Here is a 14,931-nt window from a genome sequence, read left to right as displayed (position 1 = left end):
ACAAAACAAAACAAACAAGTAAGAATGCAGAAGCAATCACACTGCGGTTGGAGGCAAAATTAAGTAGGTTCTCCCAGGAATTTCGCCTCTCCAGGGACAAACCCAGTGTGCAGACCCTGGAGTAGCATCCGACTTTTGGCAGGGCAGTGCCTGCAGCCCCTTAGGCCCTGTCTTCCCTTCCAAACTCCCCAGGACGGCACTGCTGGAGCCAGGGACGTGCTGGGGGCAGCAGAGCAATGGGGAGCAGAGAGCAGGGTGGCTCCAAGCTGCGGGCTGAGGCACCCGGGCAGAGCAGGCCTGGGGAGCCGCAGGGCAGAGGCTGCCGCCCCACACACAAGGACGTAACGCGCGTTTGCCGCCCCAGGGCGATGCCCCGCGTGTTTCCCCACGCACTGCACGTCACCGCTCCATCAGCAGCCCTGGCGCGCAGCAAGAGTGCAGCACACACGCAGGAAGCATGCAGGCATGCAGCGAGAGCGCAGCGAGCGTGCAGCACGCACACAGGAAGCATGCAGGCATGCAGCAAGAGCGCAGCGAGCGTGCAGCACGCGGGAAGCATGCAGGCATGCAGCGAGAGCGCAGCGAGCATGCAGCACGCACGCAGGCAGCATGCAGGCATGCAGCAAGAGCGCAGGGAGCGTGCAGCACACGGGAAGCATGCAGGCATGCAGCAAGAGCGCAGGGAGCGTGCAGCAAGCGCGCAGGCAGCATGCAGGCATGCAGCAAGAGCGCAGGGAGCGTGCAGCACGCACACGGGAAGCATGCAGGCATGCAGCGAGAGCGCAGCGAGCGTGCAGCACACACGCAGGCAGCATGCAGGCATGCAGGGAGAGCGCAGGGAGCATGCAGCACGCACACGGGAAGCATGCAGGCATGCAGCAAGAGCGCAGCGAGCATGCAGCACGCACGCAGGCAGCATGCAGGCATGCAGCAAGAGCGCAGCGAGCGTGCAGCACGCACGCAGGCAGCATGCAGGCATGCAGGGAGAGCGCAGGAAGCGTGCAGCATGCACGCGGGAAGCATGCAGGCATGCAGCGAGAGCGCAGCGAGCGTGCAGCACACACACAGCACGCACAGCGCGGCGCCATCCGACCCAGCACCTCCCCGGTGAGGCACCGCTAGGTGGTAGCACCAGGAGAGAAAGAGCTGCAGGGATCAGCTCCAGCCCCACGCGCTCCTGCAGCCCCTTTCCCAGCGCAGCTCCCGCTGCTCCGGAGCGGCCCAGGAGAAGGGCCCCAGCTTGCACGCATCCCCGCGAGCTGGGCGCCATCACGGCCCCACTCAGACCCTAACAGCCCCATCAGCCTTACAGCGTTTCTAACAACATGGTCTGCTGTGCAAAATGTAGCGTCCAGTGATGCTCGGCACTCCTGGGGAGAAAGAGCTCTGCACTGGGAACAGTGACCAGGAACAGTGCGGGAATACGGGTTTGGTCTTTGCACCACGGGTATTCCAAGCCTGGTGGAAACAAAAAACAACCTGAAGAAACACCGGGCACAGACTGCAGCGAGTCCTGCGCGCAGGAAGCGCTGCCGCAGAGCCGAAGCCTTGGACTCGACCCCACGCGGTGCGCGAGCGGAGCGGCCACGGGACATTGCCGATGGCGGAGGGGAAGGCGGCGCTCGGATAAAGCTCCCCGAAAGGCTCCTGCTGACGCGGGGGCCGTGGAGCAGGGAGGCGGCGGGTGCCTTTCCCGAGGGCTCCTTCCCAGGGGAAGTCATGGCTCACGTGCCTTCCAAAAGGCCCGCGTCCTGCGAGCAGCCCCATTCCCAATAAGCCCTAGGTAGCTAATAATAGCTGATATTTTATAGCTAATAAATAATATCCCTAATATTTTTCACTTTTGCGTATTTGCCATCAGACAGACACATGCGTCGCCCCCTCCTGACAGGGTAAGTCCATCACGGTGCCAACGTACGGGACGGACACGTCCTCCCCTTGGCCAGGAGAGCAGGTCGAGAGCCGCGGGCGCCGCTGTGATTTACTCACTACCGGCGGAATTGCCCGATTAATTCACTATCCGCATTAATATTACCGCTCGTTTTTAACTTTACTGTCTCCATCGTTCCGATTTAGTGCCGCTCGGAGAGGCTGCTGCTGACCTTAATGGGTTTTTCATTATACTAAAGGGCGGCGTATCAATCACGAGCCGCTTGTGCAGCCGGTGGTGCCGGCCCCGTTGCCCACGGAGCCACTCGCCCACCCGCCCGCCCGCTGGGACCTTCCTGCTGTTGCACCGGTTGTAGGCGGCTACCTTATGGATACGGTAAAATTTCCAGGGAAACCTAGAGCGGGAAGCATGCGAAAAACACATAAAAACTCTAAAGGATGCTCCGCTGTAAGCCCACAAGCCTCTTATTGTCCTGCACGGAAATCAAAAGCCTTTTAATCATTTGCAATGTTCTTCTGGGTATCAATTAGTCACGCGTTATTTTGGGATCGCTTTTCTCCCTCCGTCCGCATCAGATTAAATTCTCCCCTGTCATAGCGGCTCGTGCTCATTAGTGGCGAGGAAAATTAGCGACTCTTCCCCCATCGCTGGCACTGACGGGAGCTTTCCGGCAGAAAAAGACTTTTTGGCCAAAACCCCAGTTTGCTCTTTTTTCCATGGCAAATCCAGCCGAGGATGGGAAGGGTCCCTTCCCGGCGGCCGCTGCCCTCGCCGCTCTCCCTGGCACTGCCCTCCTGCTCGCGCGCAGACACCTTGCCAAGGGCTCATGATATTTATTGAGTTTTATTAACTTCCAACCCTGGGAGTTTCTCACCTCCAAGAGCCAATTCAGACGCCGGGCGCCTGCCGGAGTCCCAGTGATTGCCATTAAGCAGCCTGACATTTACCTTACAACAGTAATAAAATAATAATGCCTAATTTGGTGTACGAGTGGTATTTGCAGTGGTTCCTGTCCATGGCACGGGGATATTGCGAATATCGCTGCAATGTTGATCAATTATGGCTGTTTAACAGCGCAGCTATAATTCTTTCCTGAAATCATAAACGTCTGCCAGGAGAGCTGCTCCCAAGTTTTCCTTTGAAATGACAGGAAAAGAAAATGTTTTCAGTCCAAAAGCAGACGGTTCAGGTTTCAGCGACTGACAAAAGCTTTGGAGACAACGGTTTCCGGCCAAGGGAAAAATGCAGAAATATAAATGCAGCGGCTGCTCACATTGGCCACGTTTAGAGCCCCAAAATAATGGCTCTTTTCAAGAGCCACTATGATGGCTTTCCATTAAAAACACATTTCTCTCCTGCAGATAACCTGCCATCGCTGATTTGTCGATGTGATTCCCTGCGCTCATTGGCCTCTCAAAGATTTAAAAAAGCGTGTTTTATGTTCTCGAGGGATTGCTGTGGAATTAAAAGAAGAAAAAACTCTCTCCTGGCTGCAAAGTTGGATATGTGGGAAAGAGCACTCACATGGAGCACAGCAGAGCTGGGCAGAGAAATGCAGGTTTGTCCTCACTGCAGCCACCAACAATGTCCCCCCAGCTCGGCCACAGCCACCGGGGCTGCAGCAGCTCAGAGCCCTCGCGGCGATGTCTTCCTCGGCATCTCACCCTGGGCGAAGGTCTACGTGGGTTGGGGTTTTTCTCTTTTTTTCTTGCAATGCAATTTTAATTAGCGCATGATGCGCTCTGGGTTTTTATTAGCGTCAACAGCTTGGAAAAGCCAAGCGGAGCGGCTCGGCGGCACCAGGGAGCCACGGGCCGGCGCAGAGCGGAAACTTCACTCGTCTTCAAGCAGGCTCAGCCTGCATAGAAATTCTCAGCTTTCAGCAAATGGGAATTTTCTGACATAGATCAAAATTAGTCAGGAAATTCCTGGGCAGAGCGACTTAGGGACAAGGCGCAGCAGGAGCCCCTGGTCCCGGAGAGGCGCCCACGCACACTCATGTACACTCATGCACACGTATGCACACTCATGCACATGCACGCACACTGCTGACATGCACACGGCAACCTTGCAGGTGTCTCTACACGCGTGCACGGCGCTCATGCACACACACACCCCCCTGCATGCCTCTGACACAAACAAGGTGCCTACATGCATGCAGAGTAAGCGTGCACACCTCCAACATGCACAACTGTGCACACCCCCAAGGTGCACATGCTGTGCTCACCTCTGCCATGCACTTACTGCACACGCGTGTGCCACCCCAATGCACACGTGGCACAGATAGAGGGTGCGCCTCCAACATGCACACGCAGATGCACGCAGGGCGAGCACACACGCACACCTCCAACATGCACATACAGACATCACACACATGTGCGTGTCTCCAATGCACACAGGTAGCACACACATGCATGTCTCCAATGCATGCACTGCACATGTGTGCAGGTCTCCAGCGCGCACACACTGCACGTGCATGCACGTCTCCGATGCACACAGGCCACACAGACGTGCACATCTCCAATTCACACGCGTGCCTATCTCCAATGCACACACACCGCACACGCGTGCACATCTGCAGTTCACACGTGTGCACGTCTCCGATACACACGTAGCACACACATGCACATCTCCAGCTCACACGTGTGCCTATCTCCAATGCACACACACCGCACACGTGTGCACTTCTGCAGTTCACACGTGCGCACATCTCCGATACACACGCAGCACACGCATGCACATCTCCAGCTCACACGTGTGCCTATCTCCAATGCACACACACCGCACACGCGCGCACATCTCCAGTTCACACGCGCGCACGCCTCCGATGCAAACGCAGCACATGCACATCTGCAGTTCACACACGTGCACGTCTCTGATACACACACAGCACAGGCATGCACATCTCCAGCTCACACGCGTGCCTATCTCCAATGCACACACACCGCACACGCGTGCACATCTGCAGTTCACACGCGTGCACGTCTCCGATACACATGTAGCACACGCGTGCACATCTCCAGCTCACACGTGTGCCTATCTCTAATGCACACACGCCACACACGCGCGCACATCTCCAGTTCACACGCGTGCACGTCTCCGATACACACGCAGCACACGCACATCTGCAGTTCACACGCGTGCACGTCTCCGATGCGCACACGTGCACGTCTCCACCGCACACACGTGCACGCCGCCCCGCGCACGGCCGCGCTCCTCCAGCAGCCCCGCAGGCCCCCACGCGGCCCGCGGGGCCGGGGCGGCTGCGGCTCCCCGGTGGGGCTGGCAGCCGCGCGGCCGCGCGCCGCCAGGACGGCCCTCTCCCCGCTGGCATGTGCATCCTGCCGGCCCAGCCCCGGCGCACAGCAGCTCCGTCCTCGCGAGCAGGGGACACCATGGCTGGGCCGGCTCCGCGCTGCCCCGACGGCTGCCGCTTCCTCGACGTAAGTTGGGGGGTTTCTTTACGGCGCTCGAGCTGCCGCCCGGGATTCACCGACCCCTGACAGACCCCTGGATATTGCTCTTTTGCAATTAATCAGGCAGAAGCAGCGAAGCCCCAAAAGAAGACCTGCACCCGATGCAAGACCTGTGCACTGCTCTTTTGCGTCCTGGTGATTTTTCTTATTCTGGTATTTTTTGGTGCCAAGTATCTCTGGAGCCCAACGCCCAAAAAAGTGAGTACAAACTTGCAGAGTCCCCTTCTCTTCAGCAGGAGCTACCCCGCCGCCGGCAAGCGATGCCTCCTGAAGGGCTTAACCCTCCCTTAAAATGCTCACGGGTTTGCGAAATGCATCTTCCTGCACCACAAGAATTCATGGGGACTTTTGAAAAATGTTTCTTTTGTTATGTCTGACTTTTGCTTTTTAAGGGCTGCTTTTTCCCCCCTTCTGTCAATGCTCTCCTTTCCTAACCGATAATTGCAGGGGAGGGGAGAGCGACACCGCAAAGAGTTAAAGTTACTCCCTTTCACCGGCAGCAAATTTTATGACAAGTAAGAAAATATTTTCCATTTCATTTCAATTATCTTGCCAGAAACCGGTGGAAAAGCCATTATGCCGCGGCGCAGAGAGGAGAGAAAGCCAGGACGCGGCCGTGATTGACTGTCACGGGTTATATTCTGTACTCGAGCGCGCCTGCAGCGCGAGGGGACGGTGGGCGCGCTGGCCGTGGGACGGTGCGGCTGCACGGGGCTCATTCCTTCCCACTGCCCTCTCTGGGCAACGCCGCTTTTCGGGAGTGTCGCAGCTGCCAGGGCATCCGGCAGGCTGGAAAACATCGGTTTCGTAAATGCAAATGGCATTTTTTGCAAAAGGCAAAGTGCAAAGTGCTGTGCGCTGGGTGCTCGGGGGATATGGGACAACCCTTATTAGCTGTGTCACGCCGCAGCGCTGCTCCGTGCCCCATGTCCTGAGCCCTTTGGCATCACGTCCATCAGGGCAGGCACAGCCCCAGCCTCTCCTAAACCTGCCCAGGGCCGTAACGCACCGCACCGTGGGCGATGCGCAGCGCCCCGCACGGTTTGTCCAGCCAAATGGGCGGCCTTGCAGCCGCCTCAGGCTTCCCACCACGTTTTTTCCTCAGCATAAACCCGCTGGCACCTCTGTATCTCTACAAAAGCGTCACAGCGGGTAGCGAGTGCACTGCCTGGCGGGTCTGCAAGCGCCCAGCGCTGCGCGCCCGGGACCCGCTCCCTGGAGCGGGTGCCAAAACATCCATCCGGAAAGCAGAGCCCCGGCAGGAGGTGCGGGAACCGCCTGCACAGAGGGCACAGCCCTGTGTCCCCAGGCCGGGGCAATTTGCAGGGCGCGTTTGCCACCGCCGCTCCCCAAAAACTGCAGGCACCGCACGCTTTCGCCCTGCAGCTTTACGGGCTCGAGCGGACCTTCCTCAGCGGCAGCGAGAAGCAGAAGGTCGTGATGGAGATCGACCCGCTGGCCAGGACTGAGACCTTCCGGACCGGCAACGGCAGCGAGGAGATCCTGGAGATCCACGACTTCAAAAACGTGAGCATGGCCATCATGGTTGCAGCGGGGCTGGTGGCGCCTGCGGGACACAGAGGAGCAAATTCCCGATGGGATTTATTCCAAGTGAGGGAGAGCAGCGCCTCTGTGCTAGCCGTCTGGGGATGCTTCCAGAGGAAACGATATATATAACTCCACGAGCCTGCACCAGTATTTAATACTGGCGTGGTTCAGTTCCAAGGAAATACATTTTAAAAGCTAGATCTAGTTATCGGATTTACCCTTGCAAAGGAATGCAATCACCATAAATCTAACCCAACTCAGTACATTTATCTGTCTGGAGAGCATTAAAACCTCGTGACAACATTGTAGGCTCTCTCTGAAACCTAATTAAAATTTGTAGGGAAACACCCTGTGCAGTGACATATGGCAAAATTTCCAGCTAATAGCCTAGCAGGAACTGAAGGCTGAATGTTCATATAACCATAACGGTCAGATGCTATTCTGCATATATTTATTTATGATTACCAGAGCTCGGCGTAGTTACAAAGGAAAGGGGAGCAAAGTAAAATTTGATGACTATCTGCCTTAAACTATTTGCAAAAAGCCTGATTCTCCCAAATCATAAAATGCAATATCCCCTAGGAGATCCTGTGAGTACATCTTAGCATTGCTGCTGAGCAGAGTTTGCACAAAAGCATCAACAGGAAGAATAAGCCTGAACCCCAGTGCAGCTGAGCGCTCGCTGCGATGCCGCTATCTGTCTCTGTGTTGTCTGTTTTGCTGCTGCAGGGAATAACCGGCATCTTCTTCGTGGGGCTTCAGAAATGCTTCATCAAAACGCAGACTAAAGTGCTACCCGAGACCACGGAGGCCAAGATCCCCGAACTCGAGGTAGGTAAATGACAGCTGGGATGGAGCTGAGTGAACCCCTCGCAGGGAAACCCTCTTTCCCCCTTTTTCTCAGCACCATCCCATGTGCTCCAGCCTTCCTGCAGAATTTGCAAGGAAGAAATAATGAGTTGTGACCACGTCACAAAATTACCATATTTCAGAGAGTTGCTTCTTAATATAGCAATGCAAGAGCCAGGATTGGACAACAGGCAGACAAAACCTCACGGCACAATGTGGGAACTTGAGAACAATAATCCTGTTGCAGTCAAAAGGGCGCAAGGCAGCGCGGGATTAGCAGACACCAAGAAAATTGTTTTCTCTGTGAATTGAGCCCCACGTCCTTGCGCAGGAGTAATGAATTTGAAAGAGCAGCCGTGTTTAAGGAATGCAATTGGAGAGAGCGCTTAATCACTAGCTTGAATCCCTGGGAGGCAGGAGGAGCATCAGGTCCACAAGGCCAGGGCACATCCAGAACGCTGCTCCCGTCCCTTCCCTGCTGCTCCTGCTGCTCCCGGTGCCCAACCACGACCACATCCCTGTGCCGGGACATTCCCCGTGTGGCTCCTCAAAGGGCCCGGTGCTGTCACAGCCCTTCAGCCCTCGCGTCTCCCCACGGACACGGTGAGGGTGCTGGACAGCTTAATTCCCCCTCAGAGAAGCCGCTCCACGCAAAACACCAGCAGAACATGTGTTTGAAATAAAGCGTGCGCAGAGACATTTCCCCGAATCGTGACCTAAATTCCAAGACACGGATTCTTTGATTTTGCCATAAGAAGCTAATAGATCTTTTCTGTTACCATCATAAAATAGATATGACTTTTCCATCTTCGGCAGAACATTGCCCCAGGTAGATGACTGAAATGTAAAACCCAACGAGATAAATGTAGATTTAAGATCCAGTCATTTCTTCCTAGGAGTCTGTGGCCTTTTGAGAAATTGGGAAGCACATGCCCCGATGTGTCCAGCACCAGTCGTTCCTCTCCCTCCCTCCCCTGCTCTCTGAAGGTTTTTTGAGGATAGGGAAAAACAAAAGGAGGAAAAACTTAAGTATTCATGGAAGTGATTGGGAAAACTCAGGGTCTTGTCGTTCCCAGAGCCATGCGGGGAAACATGGCCGGGCTGCAGCACCCTCACGTCTCCCCATCGCCCGCCCCGTTCTGGGATCACCGTAGCCCCACGCGTCTTGCCCAGGAGATCCCTGTCCCCCTCATGCCTGTCCCCAGGGCACGGGAGACCAGGAAAATGCCATTTTATGGTCGTAACTTTTCTGAGAAAATTCAAAATGAGGAATACACATAGAATGAGGAATACTCTCTAAATCAGAAATACTGCTCTAGACACCTTCCAGAGGGAACCTGCCAACTTGCTCTACGGGCTACCGCAACCGCCAGCACAGTGCTGCACTGGCAGGGAGCTCAGCGTGGACCTATCCAAAAATCTTTTTATATCTCCCCTCCTAAGTCCTGCCAAAATACACGGCGGAATAATGCAGTGTACGCGACACGTGTTATAAATTACAGAGTACAGCCACACAGTTTCAGTGAGGAATAAATTAAAGTGTTCGATCACAAAATCAGTAGCAGAAGGAGAGAGAAATTATGTAGTAAGAGCAAAGCAAAAAGGGAGATGTTTTAATCTTTGGTTTCAGATGAGCAGGCGAGCTCCAGAAGGCTGTTCCAGCTGGTAGGGACAGTGAAGGCGAAGGCTCTTTGAGCACATGGATGGAGGGAGGAGAGAGCAGGTGGTGCTGGATATTGCACTTGCATCCAGCAAGAGACCAGACCTGGGGATAAGGGAACAAGCGGGACAAAATCCAAAATCTCCTTGCTAGCTCAGGGGGAAGAGCCACACGGGGTGAGCCTAGGAGAGGAGGAGCACAGGATGTGGGCAGAGCACGGCCCTCCACGCCACGGTGGAATCACGTTCTCCTTCCAGGGAGAAGAAATTACGAGCACCTACTTTGAGCAGTCCATGGTCTGGGTGCCTGGAGAAAAGCCCATTCAGAACAAGGAGTTTCTGAAGAGCTCCAAAATCTTTGACATCTGCAGAAACGTGACCATCTACTGGATCCACCCAACACTGATAGCAGGTATGGGGAGTCCATTCCCTCCCACCCACAGCTCCTGCAGGCCTGCGGGTCTGTGCTCTGCTCTGCTGCGGGAGTGGAGCCGCAGCCACCACCACCCTTCCCCTACAAAATTCCCGCATTGCGAGCGAGCAGGGAGCCGGAGCTTGCAGCCTGCCCGTAAACCTCAGACCTGAGGAGCAGGCCAGCATGAGAGCAGGAGCTGAAATTTCCCACCACGAGGCGCTCAGCTCCCTGCGTGGTGCCCCAGGGCCACCCTCCTTGTAACAGAGAAACCTCCTTTTGTACCTGCAAAGGAGCCAGCGCGGCTGGAAACTGGGACACTGAAATTCGTGTCACCGCATGAATATCAGAGGGGGAGCAGACAGCCTATTCCGCTCACACCTCAGCCTCACAACAGGGCTGCCACCTCCTGCTGCCCACAGCACGCGCCCACCAGAGGTGGCGGCCTCTTAGGTCCTCTGTATAATTGCACACGCTCTCTAACCCATTTCCAGTAGAATGATCTAGTTTAAAAACCCCTCACAAGGTGAAAGCGGTGTCGAAACGGTGACATTTGGGCTCTTCCCCCAGCTCCTGAGCTCGCCAGCCTCGGAGAGGGGGAAGATGGTGCCGAGCTGCTTGCGGACAACCAGAGCTGGCTGGACGGGGACAGCGAGCGCGGGGTGGAGAAGGATGCACGAGCGGGGCCCAAGCGCCGGGCACGGCAGCTCACCGAGGAGGACCTGCCCGTCAACGACTATGTGAGTGCGGGGCATCTGCCCGTCCCTGGGGGCACCTGCGGGTGCTCCCCGCGCTCCTTGGCCGTCGCAGGCCAATGGGAAGCAGGGAGGAGACGCACTCCTCTGCATGCTCCTCTGCATGCTCCTCCGCGCTGCAGGGAGGCATCAGGCTGGACATGGGGCAGAAGGCTGGGTACCCATGGAAGGAAAGTGCTGGCTGCCAGCCAAGAAGTACCTGCACTCCTTCAGGTTGGGCATCCTGCAGCGCGTCCTGCGCTGCTGGCCAGGCCGTTGCCTGTGGTTCCGGCAGCGCTGCAAGCCTCCGGCCCTGCTGCAGGACTGCACTGTGGGGTGTCCTGTCCATGCTCTGGGTTGTCCTGGCCCTGCTCTGGGGTGTCTGGGCCATGCTTCTGGGTGCACCAGCCATGCTCTGGGGCATCCTGGTTTGCTCCAGGGTGTCCTGGATATGCTCCAAGTTGTCCTGATGCTGCTTTGGGGTGTCTTCGGGCACACTTCTTGGTGCCTTGGCCATGCTTGACTGTCCAGGCCATGCTCCGGGGTGTCCAGGCCTTGCTCCAGGCTCTCATGGCAGTGCTCCGAAGCGGTTTCCCTGCTCTGACGCTGTCTCTCTCTCCACAGACGGAGAACGGGCTGGAGTTCCACCCGCTGTGGGACGAGCGAGGCTACTGCTGCGCGCAGTGCCGGCGCGCCAACCGCTACTGCCGGCGCGTGTGCGAGCCCCTGCTGGGCTACCACCCCTACCCCTACTGCTACCAGGGCGGCCGGGTCATCTGCCGCATCATCATGCCGTGCAACTGGTGGATAGCGCGCATGCTGGGCCGCGTCTAGCGCCCCGCGCCGGGGCACTCGCGCCTTCCCGGCGCCGGCCGCGCCGCGAGCTGCCCTGCGTGTCCCCGGGTAGCTAAAGCATAAGTCGTTATGTGCTTGAGTACCGGCGAGCGCCCGTGCAGCCTCGGGGGACGTGTGCGGACGGCTCCCGGGTGATGGGAATAGTCATGCTTGACTGTATGGGCGTCACACTGAGCGCCCGGGGACAAACAATAAATGTCTTGTATGAGCGATTGCAAAGGAAACGGAGGAGAGTTGTTTAGTCTGTCCGTGGGGCTTAATGGCTCTGCAAAGTGATCTAATTGCTTCGCTACCTCCACACTGGCATCCGTAGCTCCGTGCCAGGGCTCGTCCAGCTGGGAAGGCGCAGAGGGACCTGGCGGCTTCCTGCCGTTGCTGCTCACTGTGTCCAGTGAGGCCCAGGGCCGTGGCCGGGCCTGCTCCGCAAAACCCCAGCTGCAAGAGGTGAGAAAAAGCCCCCCAAAGCGTTGCCAGACTGAGGAGGGCATCCAGCTTTCAGCAGCACTGAGGGCCAGTGGCCAAACTCCCCAGTTTTATGTCTATCTTCCCCATTAAAACGTTTGCTGTGGTAAATGAGGACATGCAGCAGCAGAAGAACATTGTGGGGGATGCACATGGCCAAGGGGTCGTTCCAAGCTGCATGGCACCCCAGAGCCCTCCCTACTCCACCCCCGTCTCTCCTGGCCCCCAAATCCCCTGCAGAGCTCCCAGTCCCTCCGCTTCCCAGATAAGCCAGCCTCAGGGATGGGAAGCACACAGCTTCCTATAGCCCTGAGATTACTCGGGCCTAGGTGGACATTCAAACAAAAAGTGAATTTATTATCTTTGCTCCGTATATCAGCGGTGAGCAACAGGAAACACCCCAAGGCCCTTCTGATCACAGGCCCCTTTCCTCTCCCTCACGTCGCTCCCAAAGGAGGTGCAGACCCGCAGGCACGCGGCCGCTGCCGGCTTGCGGAGCGGCACATTCCCCTGCATCCTCCACGGGGCTCAGGCACTTCGAAACCTCCCCGCAAAGGTTTCTTGGGATTTGTGGCGTCGGTGCACAAGCCAGATACCCAGTTTTCGTTCTCATCCCAGGGAACCATCCACTGCCAAAGAGCTTTGAAACACTGACATCCCTCAAGATCCTTGGGGAGCAAAATGTTTCCCTCGCACTGGCCAGGACTCAAAACTACTTATGTAACTCCTTTACATGTGGGAACTATAAGCTGTAAAACACATGGACAGAGGGGCCTGCTCTGCAGGGCCGGATAGCGCTCACACCGCTCGCTGGGACGCTCTGCTCCAGGATCCCACCACGGGCTGGCACCAGCAGCACAACTGCGATGAGCAGAGCAGGTCTCAGCGCAGCTGCACTGCCACCTCCTGCAACGGCTGCGCTCCTGCAAGCCATTCCTCCTGCACCAGCCCACGCTGGGCTGCGAACTCCAGAAGAAAGTCTGCCCTGAAGCTGAGTACAGGACCCTGGCCAGGCTGGACCCTGAGCTGCCGCAGCAGCTCCTGCCCGCGGCACACCGGAGAAGCCCAACCCGGCTGTCTTTGTTTGGATTATGTTCCTAACGCAAGGGAACATGCACATCCTTTTATACCTGACACTAAATCCCTTTATCCCTCTCTCCAAATTCTATTTATTAGGTTTTGTGCTGGTACCAGATGAACACTTGCATCAAGGGAAGCTAAATGCAAGCAACTCGGTGCTCACAATCCCCGGGAAAGCAACCCCGGAGGAGCTAAACAGCACTGGGCAGACCTGGGGCGGTCCCTGCACCGCCAGCCCGGGACCCTGCACCGAGCGGCTGCCACGGGACAGCCCAGGCCGGAGCCTCAGGCCAGCTCTGGAGCTTGGCTGCAGCGGCTCGGGAGCATCCGGCCTTGCTGTGCTTCCCTCTGCCGGCAGCCGCCCCGCAGCTCCACGGATCAGCTCCGGCACCGGAGCTGGAGCAGACTGCAGGGGCAGGGGCGTAGCGCGAGGGGCAGCTGCTCTTTTGCAGGTTTACCTGCTACAGCTGTGCTCGGGCAGACAGCACGACGGGCAGACAGCGAGGGCTGGCCCGCGGAGGGGCCTCGCTGCACCCATCTGAGGAAGGTTTTTGGCACGTGCAGCACCCTAGGCAGCCAAAAAGGGAAGATCTCAAGTCTCCTTGCTCCCGCACAGCTTCTGCAATGGGTTTATCTGAAGGCAGCCCAGCACACTCAGGTGTGTCTGCCCTGTCTCTACCCCCTCGTTAATTGCAACCAGCTGCTCTCTCTCCAGCACCGTTTCAATGCTCTGACGCACTCTGCCTCTCCTTCCAAATCCAGGAGGCTTTTGGAGAGCCAGCCAGGAGCCGACAGCACTTTGATTTACTCACCGAGGTGAAACGTGACCTAAGCCTTCCTGGGTGATCCCCCTGGGGCTCCTCCGTGAGCAGGGAAGTGGAGGAAGCATCGCTGCCCCATTGCTGCTCATCTGGGGCACCGCACCACGGGCTCGCCGGGGCAGTTCGCCCGGCACAGCACCAGTATTTGCCGGAGGGGTGGGGGTGATGAGAGGCTTAACGGCACCTTTGAAGCACGCGTCCTCGGCAGGGATGGAAAAATGCAGCTCTGGCAGCTGGCAGGCTGCTCCAAACTTTGCCCCAACAACCATAGCATGTTTGGTGCTGGAAATCTAAAAAATGGCCAAGCTCAGAGGACAGAGTGTTTTAAGCTGTTGCTTTTAAAAGCTTTATGCCACTTCCTGACAGATTTCTGCAAAGGAAGGCAGCACTACAAAAACGGAGCTTAAAGCCCCTTTTCTTGTCCCAAGAAGAGGAACTGCACACAGACACCTCCAAGGGTGCTGCAGCGCACTTTGCTCCACACAAGTTTTGTCCATCGCAGCAAAACGCAGCAGGGCCAGCAGAGGATGCCCACGTTTATGTGAAGGCTGAACTCTGGTCTATGCATTTATCCAGAGGACTTGAGGCCTTCTGCTGCAGCAGTGCTGCACCACAGCTTTTGATGAGCTTTCAGCTGCAGAAATTACGTATAAGCGCAAGGTGCCACTGAGCATTCGAGAAGCATGAGCTGCACAGGTCCAGAGGTGATGGGCTGGCCTGGGGTGAATGGATTACCTTGCGGATAGGTAATTTTGCTGCTGATTGCAGGTATTTCAGCAGAGGAAGTTTCAGATTTGAAGAAGAGATGAGGATATTTTCATAGAGTAAAATATCTCAATATTTATTGTATCCCATGACAACAGGGTTCTACTCAACAAACAAAACAAGTTAAAGCAGCACATAATACTGACAATCAAGTCACAGCTGACTCGGTGCAAGGACACCTACCAGGATAAAGGCACCGGGAGCTACATCACCAAACCTTGCTACAGCTAACAAAGAATCACTACGGCCTGATTAAGAGAGGAACAGGACTCCTTAAAAAAGTACAACTATAAAAAAGTATATAAAACCCAGCATGGGGATGAGAAAACCTGGGAACAAGCTGAGACCTTGCTGAACAAACTGCTTCGGGCAGGCAGGG

General features: G+C 56.4%; 1 protein-coding gene across 1 annotated transcript; it reads left to right on the top strand.

Annotated features, from left to right (window-relative positions):
• The first annotated feature begins 5,286 nt into the window (after positions 1-5,286).
• On the top strand, positions 5,287-11,403 carry TNMD (tenomodulin). Its single transcript, XM_088527655.1, has 7 exons — positions 5,287-5,334; positions 5,431-5,565; positions 6,754-6,894; positions 7,645-7,746; positions 9,682-9,835; positions 10,406-10,575; positions 11,194-11,403. Exons 1-7 carry the CDS (start codon positions 5,287-5,289, stop codon positions 11,401-11,403), a joined length of 960 nt encoding a protein of 319 aa, XP_088383781.1.
• The last annotated feature ends 3,528 nt before the right edge of the window (positions 11,404-14,931 follow it).

This window comes from Tinamus guttatus, unplaced genomic scaffold (assembly GCF_059628265.1).
Source record: "Tinamus guttatus ecotype Peru unplaced genomic scaffold, ASM5962826v1 Tinamus_guttatus_pri_ptg000287l, whole genome shotgun sequence".
NCBI lineage: Eukaryota > Metazoa > Chordata > Aves > Tinamiformes > Tinamidae > Tinamus > Tinamus guttatus.
This window is presented reverse-complemented; position numbering and strand designations above follow the sequence as displayed.